Raw genomic sequence first — 21,642 nt, forward strand, 5'->3', positions numbered from 1 at the left:
ACATAGACTTCACAGTAGCCTAAGAATGCAATAGTATACAGTGCTAGCAAAAGTTGAAAAAATGTTGCAGATCACACTTGCTTAACAGGAAGCTCTAGCAGTGGAAGTATATTTTTTTTACCAACAGACAGTAGCATTTTCTTCTGTCAGTGTGCTTGTTGAAGGCAAGAGAATTCAATATCAAAGTTACAATTTCTAACTACAATAAGTTACAAAGTTCCATTTCATTAAGATGAAGTTAAGCAATGATCAACCCTCCCATCCTCCCGTCTCCCAAAATTATTTGAAATCATATATTCATCCTTTTCCCCCCCAACCCCGGTTTTGATGGCTCATACCTCCTCCTTGGCCCCCTTTTTTTCACCACAAAAAAATATTTCACATTATAGAGATACACAACCATTGTGAATCTAGTTATGAGTACAGAAAAATGTTTTGGAGGCATTTTTCATCAGTGTTTCATGATAATCAAAATGGTGCATCCACAAAGTTTTTCCCGACACATAGCAAGTACTAGACATAGCCAAGACGTAATCAGAAACTTTATACAAAATAGGTGTCGCTTTTTCCTTTTTCTTCAGGACCAAGAAATGTGAAAATAATGAGAGAAGTTCAGTCAATAAAATGGAATTGTTCATGAAGAAGTTGATTGTTTGCATGTTGATTCTTAGTATTTTAAATAAACTTTTTTAAACAAAGTTTGGGTTTTTTTGTAGCATTTCAATGTTTTGCTGATTGTATTTTGAAGATACTGGTTCCATCAGCATATCTTATATACTAAACTTGTCCCCTAGAAAGTTCATCTTCTGAACTTGGTGCTACAGTAGCTAAACAAAAAAATGAATTTACATTGGCGGAACTACAAGCCCAGACATAGCTGAAAAAAAAAGAGAGAGAAAGTACTATTAATTAACGAGCATTATGTATTGGAACTTGCAAAAGAAAGAATAAACAAGCAAGCAAAACAACTAATGCTGACCACACCTATTTCTTCATAGCACCAATGTCTGAAAATCATTAGGAAGCATTCACCAAATCCATTTCCTAAAAGACTTGGATTAGGAACCAGATGCCTTTGACTAGAGCTAAAAAAAAAAATTCTGTTCATGCAGTTTTTGTAGGCAAATTAAGGTTTATGAAAAAAAAAAGGTTGTGCCCAATTAGATATCGAAGAATTCCATAAATAGACTATATAACAGAAGTGCATTTGGAATTCACAGTAGTGATAGATGCAGTAATGTAGTAGTGTGTTGGTATTCATGACTCAGGTACTGTGTGGAAAAGTGATCTGGATAAACAATTGATAGACACTTTTATGTGGCAAGACAGTAGCTATCAAACAGTTTGGGGGTGGGAGCGGGGCATCTGTTTTTGGTATAATAAGCTATCCAATAAGAGAATCCTTTCCTTTATCCTTTTCTACATTTTATTTTTAAAATGGGATTTTATTAGCAGAGCTTGTTTGTAAAGATTTGGCTTTGACATGAAAAGAACTCTGACCTGTGTGAAAGTGTGTGTGTGTGTACATGTGTGCCTGTGTATGTGCGTGCACAAAGCATCCTATCTCCCACATGTGTGATATCACTCTTAGCATTTTGCTAATGGCAAACGGTGGCCCAGACTGCCTGGAGAAAGTCTATATTGAGTCAAGAACCAGACACTTCTCAAGTTCCATAAATGAAAAAGTTTATACACAACACACACACACACACACACACACACACACACACACACACACCACTGGGGTGAAATGCTACCGGTTTGGGCTGGTTCTCCCGAACCGGTAGTAAAAAATGCTACTGGTTTGCCAAACCGGTAGTAAAAAAATGTAAAAAAAAAGTTCTGATGATCAGCTGAGCGATACGCGATCGTCAGAATTTTTTTTTTTTACTTTTTAAGCATTTTTTATTACTGGTTCTGGGGAATAGGTAGTAAAAAAAATGCTTTAAAAAAGAAAAAAAAAAGGTTCTGAGGATTGCACGGCACAGCTGTGATCGTCCGAGCCTTTTTTTTACTTTTTTAAAGCATTTTTTACTACCTATTTGCCCAAACCAGTAGTAAAAAATGCTTTAAAAAAGTTAAAACAAAGTTTCCCAAGATTGTGTACCACAGCTGATTCCCCCCCCACCCGCTGTTCTACTTACCTTCCCAAGCCTCCTTTGGGCACATACTGTGGATGCACGCACAGAGTGAGTTTGGTGTGAAATGCACATGCGTGCACAGCACACATTTTATGTGAGCTGTGCCTGCGCATGTAGCGTGTGCTTGGTGCGCTGGGCGCATGCGTGGCCAGCAAACTGGTAGCAAACCGGTTCAGATTTCACCACAGTAAGTATATATATATATATATATATATATGTCTTTGGTTATTCGGGTTTTCTCCCAGGTAAAATTGGAAGTACCTTGGCGACGTTTCGACGAAGTCTCATTCGTCATCTTCAAGCTGGTGTCTTCGGCCTTGTGCTTCTAGGAGCAATGTGTGATCGTGGTTGTTTCTTCTTTTCAACTGCCAGTTGAAACAACCATGATCACACATTGCTCCCAGAAGCACAAGGCCGAAGACACCAGCCTGAATATAACGAATGAGACTTCGTCGAAACGTCACCAAGGTACTTCCAATTTTACGCAGGACAAAACCCGAAGAACCAAAGACCTACATACGTATACCTGCGAAAACCTCAGAAAACAAACAAATACACACACACACACACACACACACATACACACACACACATATACATACATACACACACCCACACCATACACATACACACACACACCCTCACATATACATATATATGAAGTGAATGAATATACATACATACATATATATACAGATATCTATATCTATATCTATACATATACATATATACATATACATATATATACATACATACATACATACATACATACATATACATATACATATACATATACATATACATATACATATACATATACATATACATATATATATATATATATATATATATATATATATATATATATATATATATATATATGTCTTTGGTTATTTGGGTTTTCTCCCGCGTAAAATTGGAAGTACCTTGGTGATGTTATATATATATATATTTTCAAGCATTCAGATTTAAATGGACAGCTTCGGTTTTGACATTCTGTTAATTAACACTTTCTTCTAATTGTATGCTGACTTTAATAAGTCACTGACTTTCTGAGATCAAAGTCTACTATCTTACATCTGCTTTGGAATCCATCAAAGCACTATAACAAGACATAAGTTCAAATCTCCTATTTGTTAGCTCATGTTAATTTTTGAAATGTGTAGAAGGAAGTCCCAGTGCGCCTCTCTCTCGCACACCAAAAGCTCAGGGTCAAAGTACCCACAGCGTTGCATGATCTCTGGCCCCAGGAACTGATACTACCTACTTTAAAGAAATAGTAGCCATTAATGCAATTACTGAAGCACTGTAGGAATACGCCGAAGCACTTAATAGGGGAGACAAGTTTGCAGATAGTCTCTTGTGTCTTATCCTAAGAATGGGACTGCAGGTTTAAATACCAGCAAAGCTAGGGCTTGCAATACCTGTACTGAATGTCTCTAAATTTTAAATGCATTCAGGATGCATGCCTTCTCTTATTCAGGATATTTATATAATTATATATTGGATGCAAAGAAAAGGCTTGTTAAGCAAAAAGATTTTAAAATTTGTCATTATGTTCTAGTTAACTTCCTAGTAGTGTCATAATTTGGATGGTTTAACCTAATAGTACTTAAATGTTATCATGACACCGTTTCTCATTAATTTTTGTACAAGAAATATTAATACATTTTTATTTAGTCATGTGAACTTCAATTTCCCAGTTCATTAATTTCAAAAAATATCAATTTATCTCAGATTTGCTGTTGCATTTTTCCCCTGAAAGCTTGTTGTATGTACACATTTCTTATGTAATACAATCTCTTTGCATGACTATCCATGTGCTTAAATAAGCAGCATAAGGAATCTGAGCTGTAAGAAGTGTCGTTCAATGTAATTTCACAGCAGCTCTACCATTAAATTTGATATTTCTGAAGCTGCCAAAAATGCATTATTTTTCCCTCTATGGATTTCCTTTCCTTTCCTTTCCTTTCCTTTCCCTTCCTTCCCTTCCCTTCCCTTCCCTTCCCTTCCCTTCCCTTCCCTCTTCTCTTGTCTCCTCTCCTCTCTTCTTGCAGGCAATTTTCTTCCTAGGTTTTGCTGGTAGGTACGGTGGTCTTTTTATAAGGGCTCTCAAAGATGAAAGGACAAGGGATGATCAACTGTAACACTCTATATGTTGGGTGTAGGGGACGGAGAACAAGAACAGTTTTAAGTCCACCAATATGCAATGTAAATTTTATTGGCTGCCAATTTATGGAAACATATAAGCTAGCAAGTTTTTGCTTATTTGTACCACATAGATTTGATTCTGAGATTAGTAGCAGAGTATATGTTAGGGTTGGATAGAAATATTATGGTCAAAGGAGGAAATTTGCTCTTAGTTTGAGTCATGTTGGGTAGAGTGAGCTTTTGATTTTTAGATGATCTGCCTAAGATTGTGGCTTTTTAAAATCTTCAATATATATTTTGGGGGCAGAGATATTACGTGGCAAAGACCCCACATTCAAACTATAGTATGTATTTAGTACACACTCAAATCCTTTGTTACTTTGGAAAATTTGCTTTGAATTGATAAATTAAAGCCAGTTGAGTTATAAGAAAATGCTGTAATTTGGAAAAGACAAGCAAGCCTACAGGCATGCCGTAGTTAGACCAATGGGTGAAATGGATACGACCACCACAAAGGTACACACCTGTTTCAGTGCATAGCTGTGGATCTAATATTTGCATAATTATATTAGGTGAACATTCATTGACCTTAAAATAACCAAGTTTCATACTTCAGCACAGAGATCTTTGGGAATAGTAATTATCATGAATTCTTTTTTCATATGGAATGGTTAGAGTTATGAACACCCAATTTAATCAATTTAAATCCTTACACGGTACTCATGAAATTTGAAGGGTGGGAAGCAAATGCCATGCATAAACCACACCTCTCTCTACATGTCCATCATCATCCTATGGCAGATGCTTTTTTTAATCCAGTTTGCTACTTGCTTATAACATATTTTTTACATACAAATAAAGACCAGAGCAGAAACTAGGTTTAGAAAAATGTACATTCCTTACACTCTTATGTTTTCGAGAGGAATACCTCTGGTATTCCCTATAACTAATGGAATTGGGCAAATTGTGCGCACTATTTGGAACATGTCTTTGTTTACATGGAAAGATTAGTCACAGGTTTACAGATGGAGCATAACAGCCAGATGCTCTCGCATTTCGACCCCTACGTGCCACTGTCTGGATGGCAGCCAGCTCTTGCCAGCTGTGAATTCTTCCAATATGGCAGGGTTCCAATGTAGTTAGCTCTGCACAATGATGCCATCAGGATTGGAAGAAACAATACCAAATGGTGAAGGAATGGGAGGCATTGTTCACAATCTGTGGCCAACATTCCCTTGTGGTAAATGCAGTTCGGAGATGAGGGACAGAGCACAGCTTCGGTTACCTACAGTAAGCTCTATTCCATTAATTGATGGCAATGAATACTAATAACACCATCAGCATTTAGAGGCAAGGGTTGTGTCAAAATAGGGGCAATAATGGAAAAAGCAACCTTCAACCACATTTCGCCATCCTGTAATTTAGTGAAACATTGGTGGAGATTTTGGCTTTCAGTGTCCTGCATGGTCCATTATTAAACAAGCAAGCCAACAAATCTAAACACCATGATTGTAATAGTGGACTTTAATCTTGAGGTAGATTCATAACAGAAGAAACTCTTTTCATCTTCTTCTCAAGCATGTTTTTTTGGGGAAAAAATATAAATATATCTTTCTTCAAACAATACAATTTTGTAAACGGGGCATGAACTCAAACACAGCATTACCAATGCCATCAAGCTTGTGATTTTGTGGTTAACTCTAATATATAAATGGCTACCTATAGTTTAGTGATTAGAGTTTTGTAGGGGAAAACCTGTTGAGAGAAGATCAATATATTGTCTTTGAATAGCTACTGTCTCATAATTTATTTCATCTATCTTGACTGTTATGAGAACAAAATGAAAATCACCTGAATCCCACATAAGGAATATCTATATGCATGTCTTCAATTATGCCTGTGCATAGTTGGTAAACCAAATATAAGGAATTCCGTGTGGCATAAATGATAAACTAAGTTTCTTCCTTAGTATGCTTCCAAATGATCTTCAGAACATTCATATTTACCTCACACACATCCATACGCACACATTGTATATATACACTTATAATTATATTCACCAATACATTTATTATTTTATTTTATTTATATATCAAATTTATAGAAGGCCCATTTCAGTCACAAAACAACTCTGGGCAGCGACAGAATGACATAATACTGTATCATTCTGTAATATGTGTCTGCATTGTCCCAAAGATGTTTTTTCAAGAGGCAACTGGTTTTTCTTTGAAGACGTTTCGCTTCTCATCCAAGAAGCTTCTTCAGCTCTAGCGCCTTCTCTACCCAGAGCTGAAGAAGCTTCTTGGATGAGAAGCAAAATGTCTTCAAAGAAAAACCAGAAAGTCCAGTTGCCTCTTGAAAAAGCACTTTGGGACAACCATGACCTGGATGACTTAGAATCTCCATAGTCATATGTCTGCATTATTTTCTTGGTGGATCATGATTTAACTGGAAACTGGAACAATGATGGCACAAGGAACATTCATACAACAATGAATACTGATAGGTGCCAAGATTTTTTATATTAATTCATAGTGCTGTTTATATTTTCTCCTACATCAGTAACAGAAGATGTAGACTTTCTGTGACCATACCACTGACTCTTACCACTCGCTTAATAAAATCCACAATACCATTTCACTTACACATAAAGGAACGTGAACAAATTGAGAAGAACAGCTATCTAATTAGCCACTTTTGGGTTATGTTCTAAATTTATATGTATTAAATGTGATCATGCCACTGATTTCCCAGGGATAATGTTAAAAAGGACAGGCAAGTTGAAATTATCGACAAATTTTGAAAAGTGATTTTTTTTTTAAAAGAAAGCTTATAGTTTAGATTTGTGATGAAATAATATTTTCAAAGAATGTGTAACGGGTGGAAAATATTTGTTGGGTACTATTTCTTCTTAGTACTGTTATTCTGAGTGCAATTTCTTGTTTTACAAAGAGTTTAGGTTTTGATATTATAAATAAAAGATCATAGCACAACAAAAATAATTATATTTTTAGGTCTGTGCTAGATAAATAAACATACTATACATGTTTGCATTACACTGGAAGAGATGTGAACAGGAAGCTCATTTTGCTTTTAAAATATAGCTTTTTTTCTTTAATATTGGGCAAGATTAGAGAAAACTTGTACTCTGCAGTTCTCATATTATCTCAGACTAGTTCGATACCCGTGCTTCACTACGAAACTATGTGATGGAGCTTGATAAATTCACACTTAGCGTTTGAAAATTAATGAGTAGTTGCGATTGGCCTTTCCTCTCCCATTCTCTCCCTCAGGCTTGCCCCAGAGATCCTCTCCTCTCCTCTCCCTCAGGCTTGCCCCACAGAAACATCTCCTATCCTATCTCCTTCTTTCCCTCAGGCTTTCTAGCCCCTTCTCTCCATGAGGCTTGCCCCACAGAAGCCTGTCCTATGCTATCCCATTCTCTCCAGAGTTATTTTCAAGCTGGGAGGGGGAGTAGAATGTCTAACTAATTAGCATCAGAGCATGTTATAATAATATAGGAAATACTAATGCTCTGATGGTCATTTCGAAAAATTCTTTCTTAGTGAGCACCTAGAAGCCACGAGGAACATACATGGCAAATTTCAAGTTTGTAGGCTTTACGGTTCTGGAGAATTCGTGATTAATGTGTGAGTGGTTTTAAATATATATATATTTAATTTGATTTATATGCCGCCCTTCTCCGGAGACTCAGGGCGGCTTACAATGCGTTAAGCAATAGCCTTCATTCTTTTGTATATTTTACACAAAGTCAGCTTATTGCCCCCACAAACTGGGTCCTCATTTCACCTACCTTAGAAAGGATGGAAGGCTGAGTCAACCTTGAGCCTTGGACAGATTCGAACCAGCAGAAATTGCAGGCAGCTGTGTTAATAACAGGGTGCACTAAACCCCTGTACTATCAAGGCTCATATATATATATATAGATTACTATATATATATAGATTACAAAGGAATGCTATCCTTCAGAGATGCTATGCCCAAGTGTTCCAATTCATAAATATTTATCTCAAGGGAGATTGACTGACCAACTCAATTACAGGTAGTCCTTGACTTACAATTATTTAGTACCATTCAAAATTACAATGGCACTGAAAAAGGTAAGTTATGACCAGCCCTCGTATTTACAACCATTGCAGCATCCCCCCAGTCACATGATCAGTTCAGGATGATGGTTGCAGCATCCCAGGATTCCCATTTGTCATCTTCCCAGCTGGCTTCCAACAAGCAAAATCAATGGAGAAAGCTGGATTTGCTTAACAACCATGTGATTCACTTAACAACTCTGGAAAAAAAAATTGTAAAATTGTGCACAACTCACTTAATAACTGCCTTGCATAGCAATATAAATTCTGGTCCCAATTGTGATTGTAAGCCAAAGACTAGTTGTATGTGTAGGTTTAAGTTTTTGGTAAACCCAATATCCTGTGTTACTATTCCTGATTTTGGTAGCTTCTTCTATTTCTGTCTGTCAATACATGATTCAAGTTTGGGGTCAGAACAAAAGTTGAAGCTTTTGGAGGAAATGTGAGCTATGGAACAGTGGTGGGATTGAAATAATTTAACAACCAGTTCTGTGGGCATGGATAAGGTGGGCGTGGCTAGGTGGTAAGGCGACCAGGTGGGCATGGCCAACTCTACGTCATTCATGGCAAGGTGGGGCGGCACCTTGCTGTGAGTGACGTGGAGTTGGCCACACCCACTTAGTCACATGACCGATGCTGCAAAGACAGGGCAATTTCCTACCTTCCCCCCCATCCACCCTTAGGCTGACAAAATAAAAGCCAATCTAAATAGTATTGCCTGCCTGCTGAATACTGGCAAAAGGAGGCTAGGGGAGAAAAAAGAGAAGGGCCAATGGAAATGGCCCATTTTCCGTGCCACGCTGGATCGGGATCGGGAGGTGGGGGGGAGCAAAAAGCCTACTCAGTCCATACATACTCAACCAGCAAGACAGCGAATCTCTCTTCCCGCTCGCCAGTTCAGGCATTTGGAGCTTGGCCAATTTTCTTTCAGCGCTCATGCAGGGAATCCCGGGAGTGGCAGCATATTGCATGCTATTCACTCCAAGCAGCCCGGACTGGAAAACACATGGCTGGGGTGGAGGAGCGGTCCTTCTTAACAAGCTGAAAACTGTTGCTGCAAGTCTGAGTTCCCTGCATGAGAGCTGCAAGCCCAGCTTTGGCTTCAGACATGTGATTGTAAGGGCAGGCTTTTTCCAAGGCTGGTCATAGAGGGAAACAGAAATGAGTGCACCAGAGTACCGGACTTCCAGCTCTCATACGGGGTACCCAGACTTGCAAATCAGTTTGGAGCTTGTTAAGAAGGACTGTTCCTCTATCCCAGCCATGTGTTTTCAAGTCCGGACTGTTTGGAGTGAAAAGCATGCTGTCAAGTCCCAATTTGGGGCTCACCATACCTGGGGGTGTGGGAGGGTCACAAAGCTGCAACCATTGGAGCTGGCAAGTCCAACGGCAAGCAAGGTTGCGGCGGCAGTCGTGGTGGGACACATCAGGACAGTACTGGCCTGAAGTTCATCAGCAGGCCATCCTCCTGGCCAGATCTGGCCACAAGTGGCACCGGCACTGGCAGGCAATGGGGTGCACAGCCGCTGGAAGTCCCATTGCTGCTGTCCTGTTCTTCATCCTGGCCACGCACCCCATTGCCTGCTGGTGCCAGCCGTGGCCAGAACCAACCAGGAGGATGGCCTGCTTATGAGCTTCAGGATGGCACTGTCCTGATGTGTCCTGTTGTTTTCTTGGCCCATCGCCGCCATCACCCTGTTCTTCGGGTCGGCCAAAGCTGCTCAGAAGGCAGCTGCCACAGCCTGTCCTTCCTACTTAAAGGCAGTTTCCGAGGCAGGAAAAGTTCGGCCAAGTCGTCTCCTTCTCAGCCTGAAACACACAGAGAACATGCACACATCTCACAGCACCAGGACTTTCTGCGAGGAGATGGTGCGTGGGCATGCACCGTCTCCTCACAGAAGATCCCGGCACCATGAGGTGCATGTGCCTGTTTGTTTGAGGCCAAGAAGATGGAGAAGACTTTGCCGAACTTTTCTGCCTCCCTCTCTTATGACACTGGCCAGGCAGGTAAGCAGCCTCCTGACCAGTGGGGCAAGTGTCCTCCAAGCAGGGCCGTGCTAGCATGGCCATGAGGTTCCCAGCCAGGGGCAAAAGAATGCTCTCCAGCCAGCACGGTCATGTGGTTCCTGGCCAGGGGGGAGAGAGCTAAGGAGCTAGCGTTGCCATGCAGCTTCTCAGCCAGCATTGAGAGGCAAGCAGGAAGCATGGGAATGGAGCTGCAGTGCCGGTGGCGAAGCAAGACAGGCAAGCCCTGGGACATGGGGGCAGCTACCTAGCCAGTGCCGCATGTGATGGAGATGTGGACGTGGTGATGGAGCCAGCCAGGCAAGGCCAGGGATGGAGGGGCGGGCAGTACAGTGGCGGCAGCCTAGGCCAGCTCACCCTAACCGGGTAGAACTGTCAGAATCCCACCACTGCTATGGATACAATCAACACCTAAATCATAAAGTAATGGGAAAAAAATTAAGGTGTGGGATCTTTCTGTCTGCTTCCTGCTAAACTATTCAAGTAAACTCATCTCACAAGTAAATTAAATTAAGGCAATCATCCTCCAAATGATGAAGCTCAGGGTTAGCTACACATGTGCTCATCTCAAAGATGCTCACGGGGCATGGCTAAATTTTCTGAAATTTACTACATGGAGCTTAGCTGGCAAAAAGTAATTTTTAGAAAAAGTTTATATTAGAATGTAAATTTCAAATATTAATTTCTTTTTATTATTTCCTTTGAATCTTTATTACTGATTAATTGAGAAGATAAATATCAGTTATACTACAAGTCAGTCTATGCACACCCTGACATAAGATTTCTATTAAACTGTTGGATGCTTGTTGTTAAAACTGGAATGAGTCACCAAATAGCTGTTGTTGCTATTGTTGTTGTTGCTGTTGTTGCTGTTGCTGCTGCTGCTGCTGCTGCTGCTGCTGTTGTTGTTGTTGTTGTTGTTGTTATTATTATTATTATTATTATTATTATTATTATTATTATTAATATCTGTGATGGCGCAGTGGTTAGAATGCAGTATTGTAAGCTAACTCTGCTCACTGCCAGCAGTTTGATCCTCACTGGCTCAAAGTTGAGTCAGCCTTCCAGTCGGTAAAATGAGGACCCAGATTGTTGGGGCAATATGCTGACTCTGTAAACTGTTTAGAGAGGACTGTACAGCACTGTGAAGTAGTATATGTCTAAGTGCTATTGCTATTATTATTACAAGTCATTATTACGAATCATAAGCTGCTCAGAGTCATTGACTGAGATGGGAAGCCATAGAAATTGAGCAAACAATCAAACAGACAAATGAAGGCCCTTCATGTTTCTTCCTATTATTAATTTCCAATATAATTTGGAGGGAAACCACCAAATATATATTTGGGCTGGTGAAGCAAAATTTCACTCCGCTCCCCAAGATTTGTTAATTCTTCTTTCTATCACCTAGCCAAGCAAACTGTGCAATTGTTTTACTACAATATAAAGGAATTTTTTTAAAAATCCCTGAACCAAATCTCAAGAGAGTTATTAAGGATGGAAATATCAAAAAACCTAAACTGATTCAGAACAAAAGTTTTACACTTATTACTTAATCACATTAGAAAAATAACTTCATCCTCTTTCTATCAGAGTTTTCAAATATAGTAACATTTGTTTGCTAAATATATATATTCTGCTTTTCTTCTAGGAACTGAAAAAGATGTATACTCCTTCCTCCAACTTTTCTCAAAACTGTCCATGGAGTACCTCAATAGACAAAGGGGATACTTTATGAGGATGTGTTGGCTTTTATAATTCCTTGAAAAAGTTGCTGGATATGGCCTTGGCAATTATAGACCAAATTGTTTGTTGAGTATTGTAAGCTAGTACTTAACAATGAAAAACTTTGGATTGGACCAAAAAAAAAAAAAGAATTTAGGAAAGGACATTCCCCTATATATTTTAATACCTAATCAATAAGTATTTATCAGTGTTGCAATCTTGTCCTTATGCTTTTATCTATCAATAGTTTAAAACTATACCTATGTAAGGATTAGATGCAATTTGAATGGGGTACTTTCTGATGCAATACCTAATGCAAGTACTTAGTATAAGACAAGACTGTGTTTTGTTTTGTTTAATCTCTATAGCAACATCTTATCCAAAAATACAGTGCAGCAACATCCACCTAGATTATCTGATTTAAACATTCTGGTATTATTGTACATTGATTATGCAGTTCCGCTCTCAACAACTTTATTTGGTACTAAAGGCATTAGCCTGTAATTGTAGCGAGGATAATTTATTCATTAAGTACCAAAAGATCAAAATAATGGCCAAAACACTGAAGCTGCACCATTGAATTGTCCATTTTCAATAGACAGAGCAAGTTAAATGCTTCAGTTAACTGAAGTGGTGGCATGCCATTCTTCAGGAGGAATAAAATCACAAAGAGCACCAGCAGAACAAAGAATTACAACAGCCATTTTAATTTTTCTCAAATTCAGCACATTTTTTTTATATATTTCCCCACCATATTTGATGGTTTATGTAGCTTGGTCTTGGCTGCCATCAAATTGTTCCAGTTGAAATCACTGGCTCGGTTTGTTTACAGTCTGCCGTGACACATATTCTAATTACATAATGCTCATATTAATACAAACCAGGTTTCTCAGGGCAATTGTGCAGCTTCTGAGGTGTGTACCAGGTGCACTTTTATGATTAGAGGCTGCAACCAGAATTTGGTTTGCAGTTACTAATTATTGGTGCGTATACAAACACCTTATCCAAAATATGGCAAAATCGTGCGTAACAGCTTGCCACACGAGAGAGGAAATAACAGTTACAGTAGCTGCCGTAATTTAATGTAAGTGAAGTTTGTCAGAGTTTTTAATAGGTATATATTAATTAGCCATAAGGGTTATTATTCTCCATAACCAACCGTAATATGGTTGGCCTTTGTCTGTAATAAAATCTTTGACTTGACCCCTGGGTTAGAATGGATCAAGATAGGAGACTGGCACGAAGTCATCAAGTGAACTTCCGTAACCAAAAGTGGTTCTATGAACGTTTGCAGAATTCTATTAATTTTAATTAATTTCTATTAATTAAATGTATTTTTAATACATTTCTATTAAAATGTATATCTTGTTCAATATGCAGTGGGGTATATAGATAGAAAATGAATTCATGTGATAAGAGGTTCAAACAAACTAAAAAAAAAAGGATGGTGTGGTATACAAATGGGGATTATATAATTTCAAGATTGCACTGAAAAAAATATCCATTCCATTCATTATAGTTATGTCTAAGCCAATATATCCCAGATCAGGGGGAGGAAAGCAGGTCAGATCTTCTATTTTACATGATAGCGCATTGACTTGCGGGTGATTTTTCATGAGGGCCTACTTCTAAGTGAATGCTTCCCCCATGAACCTCCAGGTGACCCAGGTTTGCAGATAAAAACTGCGTCACCTCGATATGCATGTTTGAATCAACTTTTTATCATCAAAATCCTTGGCCTGATTAGCTCAGTAAAGTTTGATTGTTTTCTTGATATTGCAAACAATGCTTTCTCAATCAGGAGAAAGCATCGTTGAAAGCATCTATTTCCTTTCAGGTTTCTATGTCTCAAATCCCACTTGGAACCATTTAGACCTGTTCCTCCTCCTGGCTACCTTTAAAAAATATACCATCTAAAAATTCTTTGTTCAAGACATACTTCTTCACATGTTATTCTGCAATGTGGAAATTGAATCATATGGATATCTCCTTGCATGTAAAGCAGCATCCATTGATTCAGGCTTTCAGGCCAGATATGAGGAAAAACAAAGCCCATTCATACAAATATATATATATATTTATTGGGAAGAGGCTGGCATATTTAGCAATTCATATTCATAATTACCTCTCCCATTTCCTGAGATCAGTAGTAGATGCTGGAAGAGGAAGATGCGGGCTACAAAGGATTCCTAAACTGGTTTGGGGATTTAAAATTACAGCCAGGAGGGAGGAAGAAAGGGCTGAGGCACTGGTAAATTTCCAGAGACTCCTGCATAGAAGAATGGGAGAAAGGAGGGGTTTAGGGTTTCTGACGCATTATGAAAGGAAGATGAGAGGAAGTGCCTTGATATATTTCTACTAATTGACAGAAAAAGAGCTAAAATAGAGGTAGAAGAAAGGAATAAATAAAGCTGGGAGACCCCTGATTTACCTACTGCCATTTAAGATTACACGAAACCCTTGACTGTAAATCAGAAAATCTAGGGTACATATACTGTAACCAATTATCTGCTTCAAGATTTGCTGTAGTGAACATCTCAATGCCAATCTATAGTTGAGGCACGTGGTTACTACATGTTTCCAATTAGAAGCAACTATTATTCTCAGGTAACAATTACTTGAATAATTCTCAAATATATTTATTTAAATCAAAATGCCTAAATTTAATTTAATTATATTAAAAGCTGTTTGCTATTTTTGTACTGGTTAATAATGTTTTCAGTTTCTGCAAAATTCTAAACTATGGTTGGTTTAGTTTTTCAATGTAATAAAGGCCAAATAAATAACTTCTCAAATGCTTATTTCATATAACAGATACAATTCAGAGGATGATTAAATGATTCAACAAACAGAATTTGCTAGAATTGTAAAAAGGGTTCTGGTGTTTTTTTTTTAAAGCAACTATTCCCAGGGACAAGAAATTAAAATGAAATTATTTATATCACATTTGCTAATGCATAAATAAAAATTTGAGAAGATGTATGTTGAGAAAGATGTACCCACTCTAAATAACTGATGCCTTGAAGCATGATATTGACTAACAAATATCTTTCAAGCAGAGATACTTGGTTTGGTTACATATTTTATTCCTTAAATTTGATTTGCCTGGCTTGGTTATGCTTGTTGAGATATGCCATCTAATGACAGGGCTATTCACCAAAATTCAGGCAACTGGCAAATCCAGAGCTGATCATTATGGAGCCTGGAGCAGATTAGGGCCAATCTAGTTCATCTTGAATAGGTCTGAACTTTCAGAAACCTTCTGTCTCACTCAATTTCTGGAGATGAGGACAGCAAAACTATTTTTTTACTAAAATAGTCTGGGTGATGGAAGAAGAATGATGAAGACTCTATTGGATTTCATTGTTTGGAAGTGATTTTTTAAAGTCAGAATGCTCTTAGTGATCAGGTAATCCCAAAGGAACAAAAGAACTGAATTCAATTTTTAAAAATTGCTCAGGATTTAGACATCACGTTTGAGGAAAGAATCTGTAGCTTGGGTTCCAAGCAACAATCTGGGCGATTTCTGATCTCTACTCTATACAGAACCAAATACAGTGGCATATTAATCACTATTTTTTATTAGTGGATATTTTAAAAAGTAATCACTTTTTTAAAAGTCAAAAATAGCATATTTAATGGCATAAATTTGACTAACCTTAATTTTTTAAAATAACATATATATAAGATATGCTTGAAAGTTGTATTTGGATTATATAGTGCATACTACAAAGTTTACATGATAAAAAGTCTAAAATGTGAATACTTCTGTTAACTAAGAGGGAGTGGCTGCTGCAATATTGTAGTACTTTCTAGCAATTTATATGGTCTTAAATGCTTAGATTGTGTTTTGGTGTGCATCATAGATAAGTTTCAGATCAATTCAGAGGAGACAGATATTAAACTTCCATTTGAAAAAGATATAAAGATTTCTAAATAAAAATCTTATATCCTGAATAAAAGTGTTTGCAGTGGCTTTCCTTCCCTCTGTAAATGTTCACTCATTAATGTCCTCAAGCTTTTTAATAGTTATTTATTCTGGTATTTCTATTGGCAACTGGAATAAGATCCAGTGCAAGCAGAAACTTAGACTTGTAGGGGAACAACAGCAGCCCTGAACAAATTTCAAATATTTGTTGACATTTTTCAGGGTTAGTGTTAGTCCTACCTTGGAAATGCTGCCGATTAAAATATCACTATCAAAATAAAAATAAAAATTGGATGCATAAAATATGTACAAACTTAAAGGAACAAACCTGGTTTATGGGAAACATTCTATATTTGGACTTTAGTTTAAAAATCAATACAGAAATGATGGGCAAACACCTATTCCTTCTTCTAATATAATTATTACAAATAATCAGCTTAAATTAAAATTGTAGGCTATGGTTTTGCTGCTGCATTTAAGATCAAGCTTTTGTTCCTGCAGTAAAAGCCATTTTTTTAAAAAACAAAAAACCTATGTATTTTGTTTCTAAAGTTTGGGGTTTTTTTGTCTTTTGATATTTGCTTGTGATAATAATGTTTTTTTCCCCCAAAACTTGAAAAATGTCATCTTCTGAATAGAAAAAAACATCAAAACCCTGAAATCACAGGAAATGTAATAGAGAGATCCAGCTCACCTTGAAGCCCATTTCCATTTGCGCTGGTGCAAGATGGCGGAGGAGAAGCTTGGGGCCTGACCACAGGAGCAAAGGCGCTCTTTTGTTTCACTGCAGAGATGACATTGGCAGGTGAGAATGAGAAAATGCCGTGTGTACTGCTACAGTTTGAAGGAAGGGTGACCGAAGAGGCTGCCATGGTAGGGCTTGACGGCACTACTGCAATAAAGCAAAAATAATCAGGACTCATATTGAGGATGTTTATGGCAAACAGGAAGGGAAAGGGGAAAAAAAAGATGTATCGTAGGGCCTCGCCTCTTTATGGGAAGGATAATAACATATATAAAAATAAAATGCTTTGGCTTGCCACGCTCTGGATAACAGGCAAACTCTTTTGTCTTGGACTTTGATTGTAAATTGAGCAGTCCAATCTGGTACTTACTTTTTCCTCTTTTAGCATTAATTTTTTTTGAAAGTACCAATATATTGTCCGTGATCTTTTTCCTTCTTCTTTTTTAATTGTCTAGCCTCCAGAGTCACCCCTCCTTTTATCCAGTAGCTTATGTCGAAGGAAGTAACAAAGTAATTCTTAACAAACAGGAATGATGTAATGATGTGCCTTAGAAATAAAGACTTACTGCCGTAAGGGGAATTCGCGGTCGAGCCATTAAGGAATCCAGGGGAACCAGGTACACCAAGGTTGGGCATGCTGGCATTGCCGTATCCATTCATACTATTGCTGACTGTGTTGTAATTGGACTGTTGAGGAGTACTGCTCGGGACGTATCCTCGCGGGGAAACACTGCTTGTGTTGCGACTATAACCTACTGAATTGGGAGGAAAAACCCACCCCAAAAACAGGATTATTATTATGGGGCATGGAGAGTTTCCTACAACATCATAGTTTGCATGGTTAAATGGTCATGGAGATTCTCAGCCCTCCACGTCACAGCTGTCCCAAAGGGGTCTAGGATAACTCTCTGTGATCAGTTTGCTGCAGCCAATTCACCATAGCAAACTTGCCATGGCCAACTCACTGCAGGCCAACTCGCCACACGACAAGAATTACACTAATATCAAAGAAATGATGGAATAGAATTATTAAAGAAAGGATGCCAACGGAGGGACAGAATGAAATGTGAATGACAAAAATTAAAATATTTTAAAAATTATTTTAAATAATTAAGTTGAATTATTGAATTGTCCCTCAGCAAGTTGTCCTGCAGTGAATTGGCCATGACAAATTATCCGACGGCAAGTTAAGCATGGCAGGTTGGCCACAGTGAGTTGGCCATGGTGAATTGGTCATGGCAAGTTGTCCCATTCCGGTCCCAAAAGGTGCTTTTCCAAAAGGCAACTGGACTTGGTTTTTTTCTTGAAAATGTTTCAATTTTCATCCAAGAAGCTGAACTAAAGAAGTTTCTTGGATGAGAAGCAAAACGGTTTCAAAGGGAAAAAAAAACCAAGAAAGTTCAGATGACTTTTGGAAAAGCACCTTTGGGACATAGACTGCAGACTTTTGACTGATCGCACCATGTTGGCTTATGTCATTTGCTCTTTCATCTCTTTGCATGGAAAGGTCATTTTTTTCACACCTTCTCTACTTAAACCAACTGTGATCATTCTGAGTTGTTCCTGCTTCTGGCAAACACATTTTTTTCAATGTGGTTTTGTCACTTTCACTCACATTTATCTTTATCAATCATTCTCATAATTTAAATGGCTGGGTTGCATCATCAAAATCTAAGCTTTCCCTTTTAAAGTTTTCAGATCACATATTTTGCAAAAGCAGTTATAAAGTCATGTAGCTTTCTGCAGAGATGTAAAATTGTTTCAAAGAAAACCGTCCTTCTTAATATTGATAATTTCCTAGTAGAAATAAGAAAGAACTTGTTCTATTTATCATGCTTTAATAAATATTGAATAACTATAACCAATGACTATGCTTCAGTGTAGGGAATACATTTTTGATAGCAACATGAGTCAAGAGTTATTTATTTATTTATTTATTTATTTATTTATTTATTTATTTATTTATTTATTTATTTATTTATTTATTTATTTATTTATTTATTTATTTATTTATTTATTTATTTATTTATTTATTTATTTATTTATTTATTTATTTATTGGTTCAATTTATATGCCGTCCTTCTCCGGAGACTCAGGGTGGCTTACAATGCGTTAAGCAATAGCCTTCATACTTTTGTATATACCTGTTTAGTAGGGCTTTCGGCCCCCCATAAGCGGTGTTCTTTTTTATACAAAGTCAGCTTATTGCCCCCACAATCCGGGTCCTCATTTTACCTACCTCGGAAGGATGGAAGGCTGAGTCAACCTTGAGCCTGGTGAGATTTGAACTTGCAGTAAATGCAGGCAGCTGGTGCTATTTAACAGCACTTTAGTCTGCTGCGCCACCAAGGCTCTTATGTTGAAACCAGATGGAAATTTATATATCGCCATAACTCTAATATATTTTGCTATTAGAAAAATAAATTTACTGAAGCATGCTTTAGTCAAATATGTCAAATATAGTAGAAAATGGGTATCACAATTCCTGTTAACTGTAACACACACATTTATTCTACTCAAAAGTTAGGCAACTATACAGGTAGTCCTCGGCTTACAACAGTTCATTTAATGACAGTTCAAAGTTACAACAGCACTGAAAAAAGTGACATGATTGTTTTTCAATGTTATGAAATGACCATGTGATCAAAATTCAGATGCTTGGCAATAAGTTCATATTTATGATCGTTGCTGTGTCCCAAGGTCATGTGATCACCTTTTGTGATCTTCAGATTCAGTTAACAACCAAGTTACTAATTTATCAACTGCAGTGATTCATTTAACAACTGAGCCAAGAAAGGGCGTAAAATGGGGTAAAACTCATTGAATGAATGTCTCACTTAACAGAAATTTTGGGATCAATTGTGTTCGTAAGTCATGGACTACCTGTAATTGTAGAACATTGCTGGTAATCATTGCTGATGATTTCTTTATTAAAAAAAAAATTAGTCAAAATTTTATAAAGGAAGAAGTGTGATTTGACCAAAAGAAAGTGGTAGTAAAAAGCAAACTGTAGGTGTGACGAAAAACAAAGAAAGATACGCTAAAGTGTTCTTTACAAAGTTTTCAAATTTCATATTTTACAATGCTTAGTTATTATCAAATTCAGGTTATTAATCCTTTCCAATTAATATAACATGACAAACAAAATAAAACTGAAAAAATCCCAATAAGGAGAAAGCTAATTGCATAACTAAACTAATGGTTTTGTACAACGGTAAGAAATAACTTTGCTGCATAATTCATAATTCTTCACGTACCTTGGTCGTTAGCCTGTGATGTTTCTGAAACATTAACTGCTAGCTGGCTGCTAAATGAATTTACTCCCATCATACCAGTATGAGCTGGAGTGTTGGCAAGTGTAGGAATCTGATTGTGGTTACGTGGCACACTATATAATGCTTCTGCAATATCAGCTGCTCGTTTCAGGATTATTTCCTATGAAACAGTAAATGGATAATTTTTCTAACATATAATATCATTTAATTACCCTGTGTTTCATGTAGCAATTCCTAATAAATGATGCCTATTGACCTATGGTTATATCAGGCAGGATTACTGTGTTTTTGGCAAGATTACATTCCTTTTAATTTACAAGTATTGTACATTGTACAGTAAAAATTGTATAATTTTCCAATAGTGAACCCAGGGCAGAAATAGTTTAAAAATCTTGCTAGCACTCTTACTAATATAACATCTGTTTCTTTAAAAAAAAAAAATAAAACACTTCTTTTTGTATTATGTAACAAATTACTGTTTTGATATTTTGTAATAAGCAACTTGTGTTTTTATCTGGTGTAGCAGTTTTTATAAAGCTGTGATCTGCTTGATGGTACCAATGTCCTTGTGGACCTCTGTAGCCATGACTATTGGTGAGGAAGACAATCGGGATCTACCTGCTTGTTCTGGGGCATGCCATAAAGCAATAGCACTTATATACCGCTTCATAGTGCTTTACAGTCCTTTCTAAGCATTTACAGAATCGGCATATTGCCCCCAACAATCTGGGTCTTCATTTTACCAACTTCAGCAGCAAGGAAGCCTGAGTCAACCTTGAGTCAGTGAGAATCGAACTGCTGGCAGTTGGCAGAATTAGCCTGCAATTCTAACCACTGCGCCATCACGGCTCTGTATATAGCTTCAACAAAGCAAGCTTCATGTCCTTGGAGTTTATTTATTTTATTTATTTATTTATTATATTTCTATACCGCCTTTCTCCCGTAGGACTCAAGGTGGTGTAGAGTCAAGAAAAATATAGACACACAAACATCATAAAATTGCTAATTAAAATTATTACTTATTAGTTCCATGCTTCTCCATCACTACCACCTTTTTTTTTTGTAATTGACCACGTTGGGATAGAAAAACTGGTTATGAGAGTAAAAGAATCAAGGAATTTAAATTTTGCTTCAGAGCACTTGCTTCATATCAAACTGCCAACAGAATTTTGCTATGCACCACAATAATGTACTGGTACTTTGTTAGATGTTCAAGTTGAAAATACTTGCAATTGTAGGGCTGGGTTCCGAGACCGTACTAAGGCAGGATTTGCTTTAACTATAGTTGAAAAAAACCACAACAGGCAGTTCAGATCCTAAACCATAAATCATGGCTTCCAAACCGTAATGAGTAAGTTGATGCAACACATTTAACCAAAATCAAATAAATCACATTATGATTTATTACAATATCTTTAATCCAGTCAGTGTAGTTATGAATAAATGGGGAAGTGGGGAAGACAATGGGGACGTACCTGATTGTTGTGGGGCATGCCATACAGAGCTTCAACAAGGTCAGCTGCTCTTTTAAGTAATACTTCCTAAA

At 37.4% G+C, this 21,642-nt stretch overlaps 1 protein-coding gene across 1 annotated transcript in view; it reads right to left on the minus strand.

Annotated features, from left to right (window-relative positions):
• Positions 1-791: 791 nt before the first annotated feature.
• Positions 792-21,642, minus strand: part of EBF3 (EBF transcription factor 3) — a 201,948-nt gene continuing 181,097 nt past the window's right edge. The window contains exons 12-16 of the mRNA XM_070946386.1: positions 21,572-21,637; positions 20,079-20,256; positions 17,388-17,573; positions 16,771-16,968; positions 792-877 (exon numbers count right to left, since the gene is read on the minus strand). Of these exons, the coding sequence (XP_070802487.1) occupies positions 846-877; positions 16,771-16,968; positions 17,388-17,573; positions 20,079-20,256; positions 21,572-21,637 (660 nt within the window). The 3' untranslated portion in view covers positions 792-845. The remainder of the gene's footprint in view (positions 878-16,770; positions 16,969-17,387; positions 17,574-20,078; positions 20,257-21,571; positions 21,638-21,642) is intronic.

Source organism: Pituophis catenifer, unplaced genomic scaffold (genome assembly GCF_029215685.1).
Source record: "Pituophis catenifer annectens isolate HBS135680 unplaced genomic scaffold, rPitCat1.0.hap2 SCAF_6, whole genome shotgun sequence".
Lineage (NCBI taxonomy): Eukaryota > Metazoa > Chordata > Lepidosauria > Squamata > Colubridae > Pituophis > Pituophis catenifer.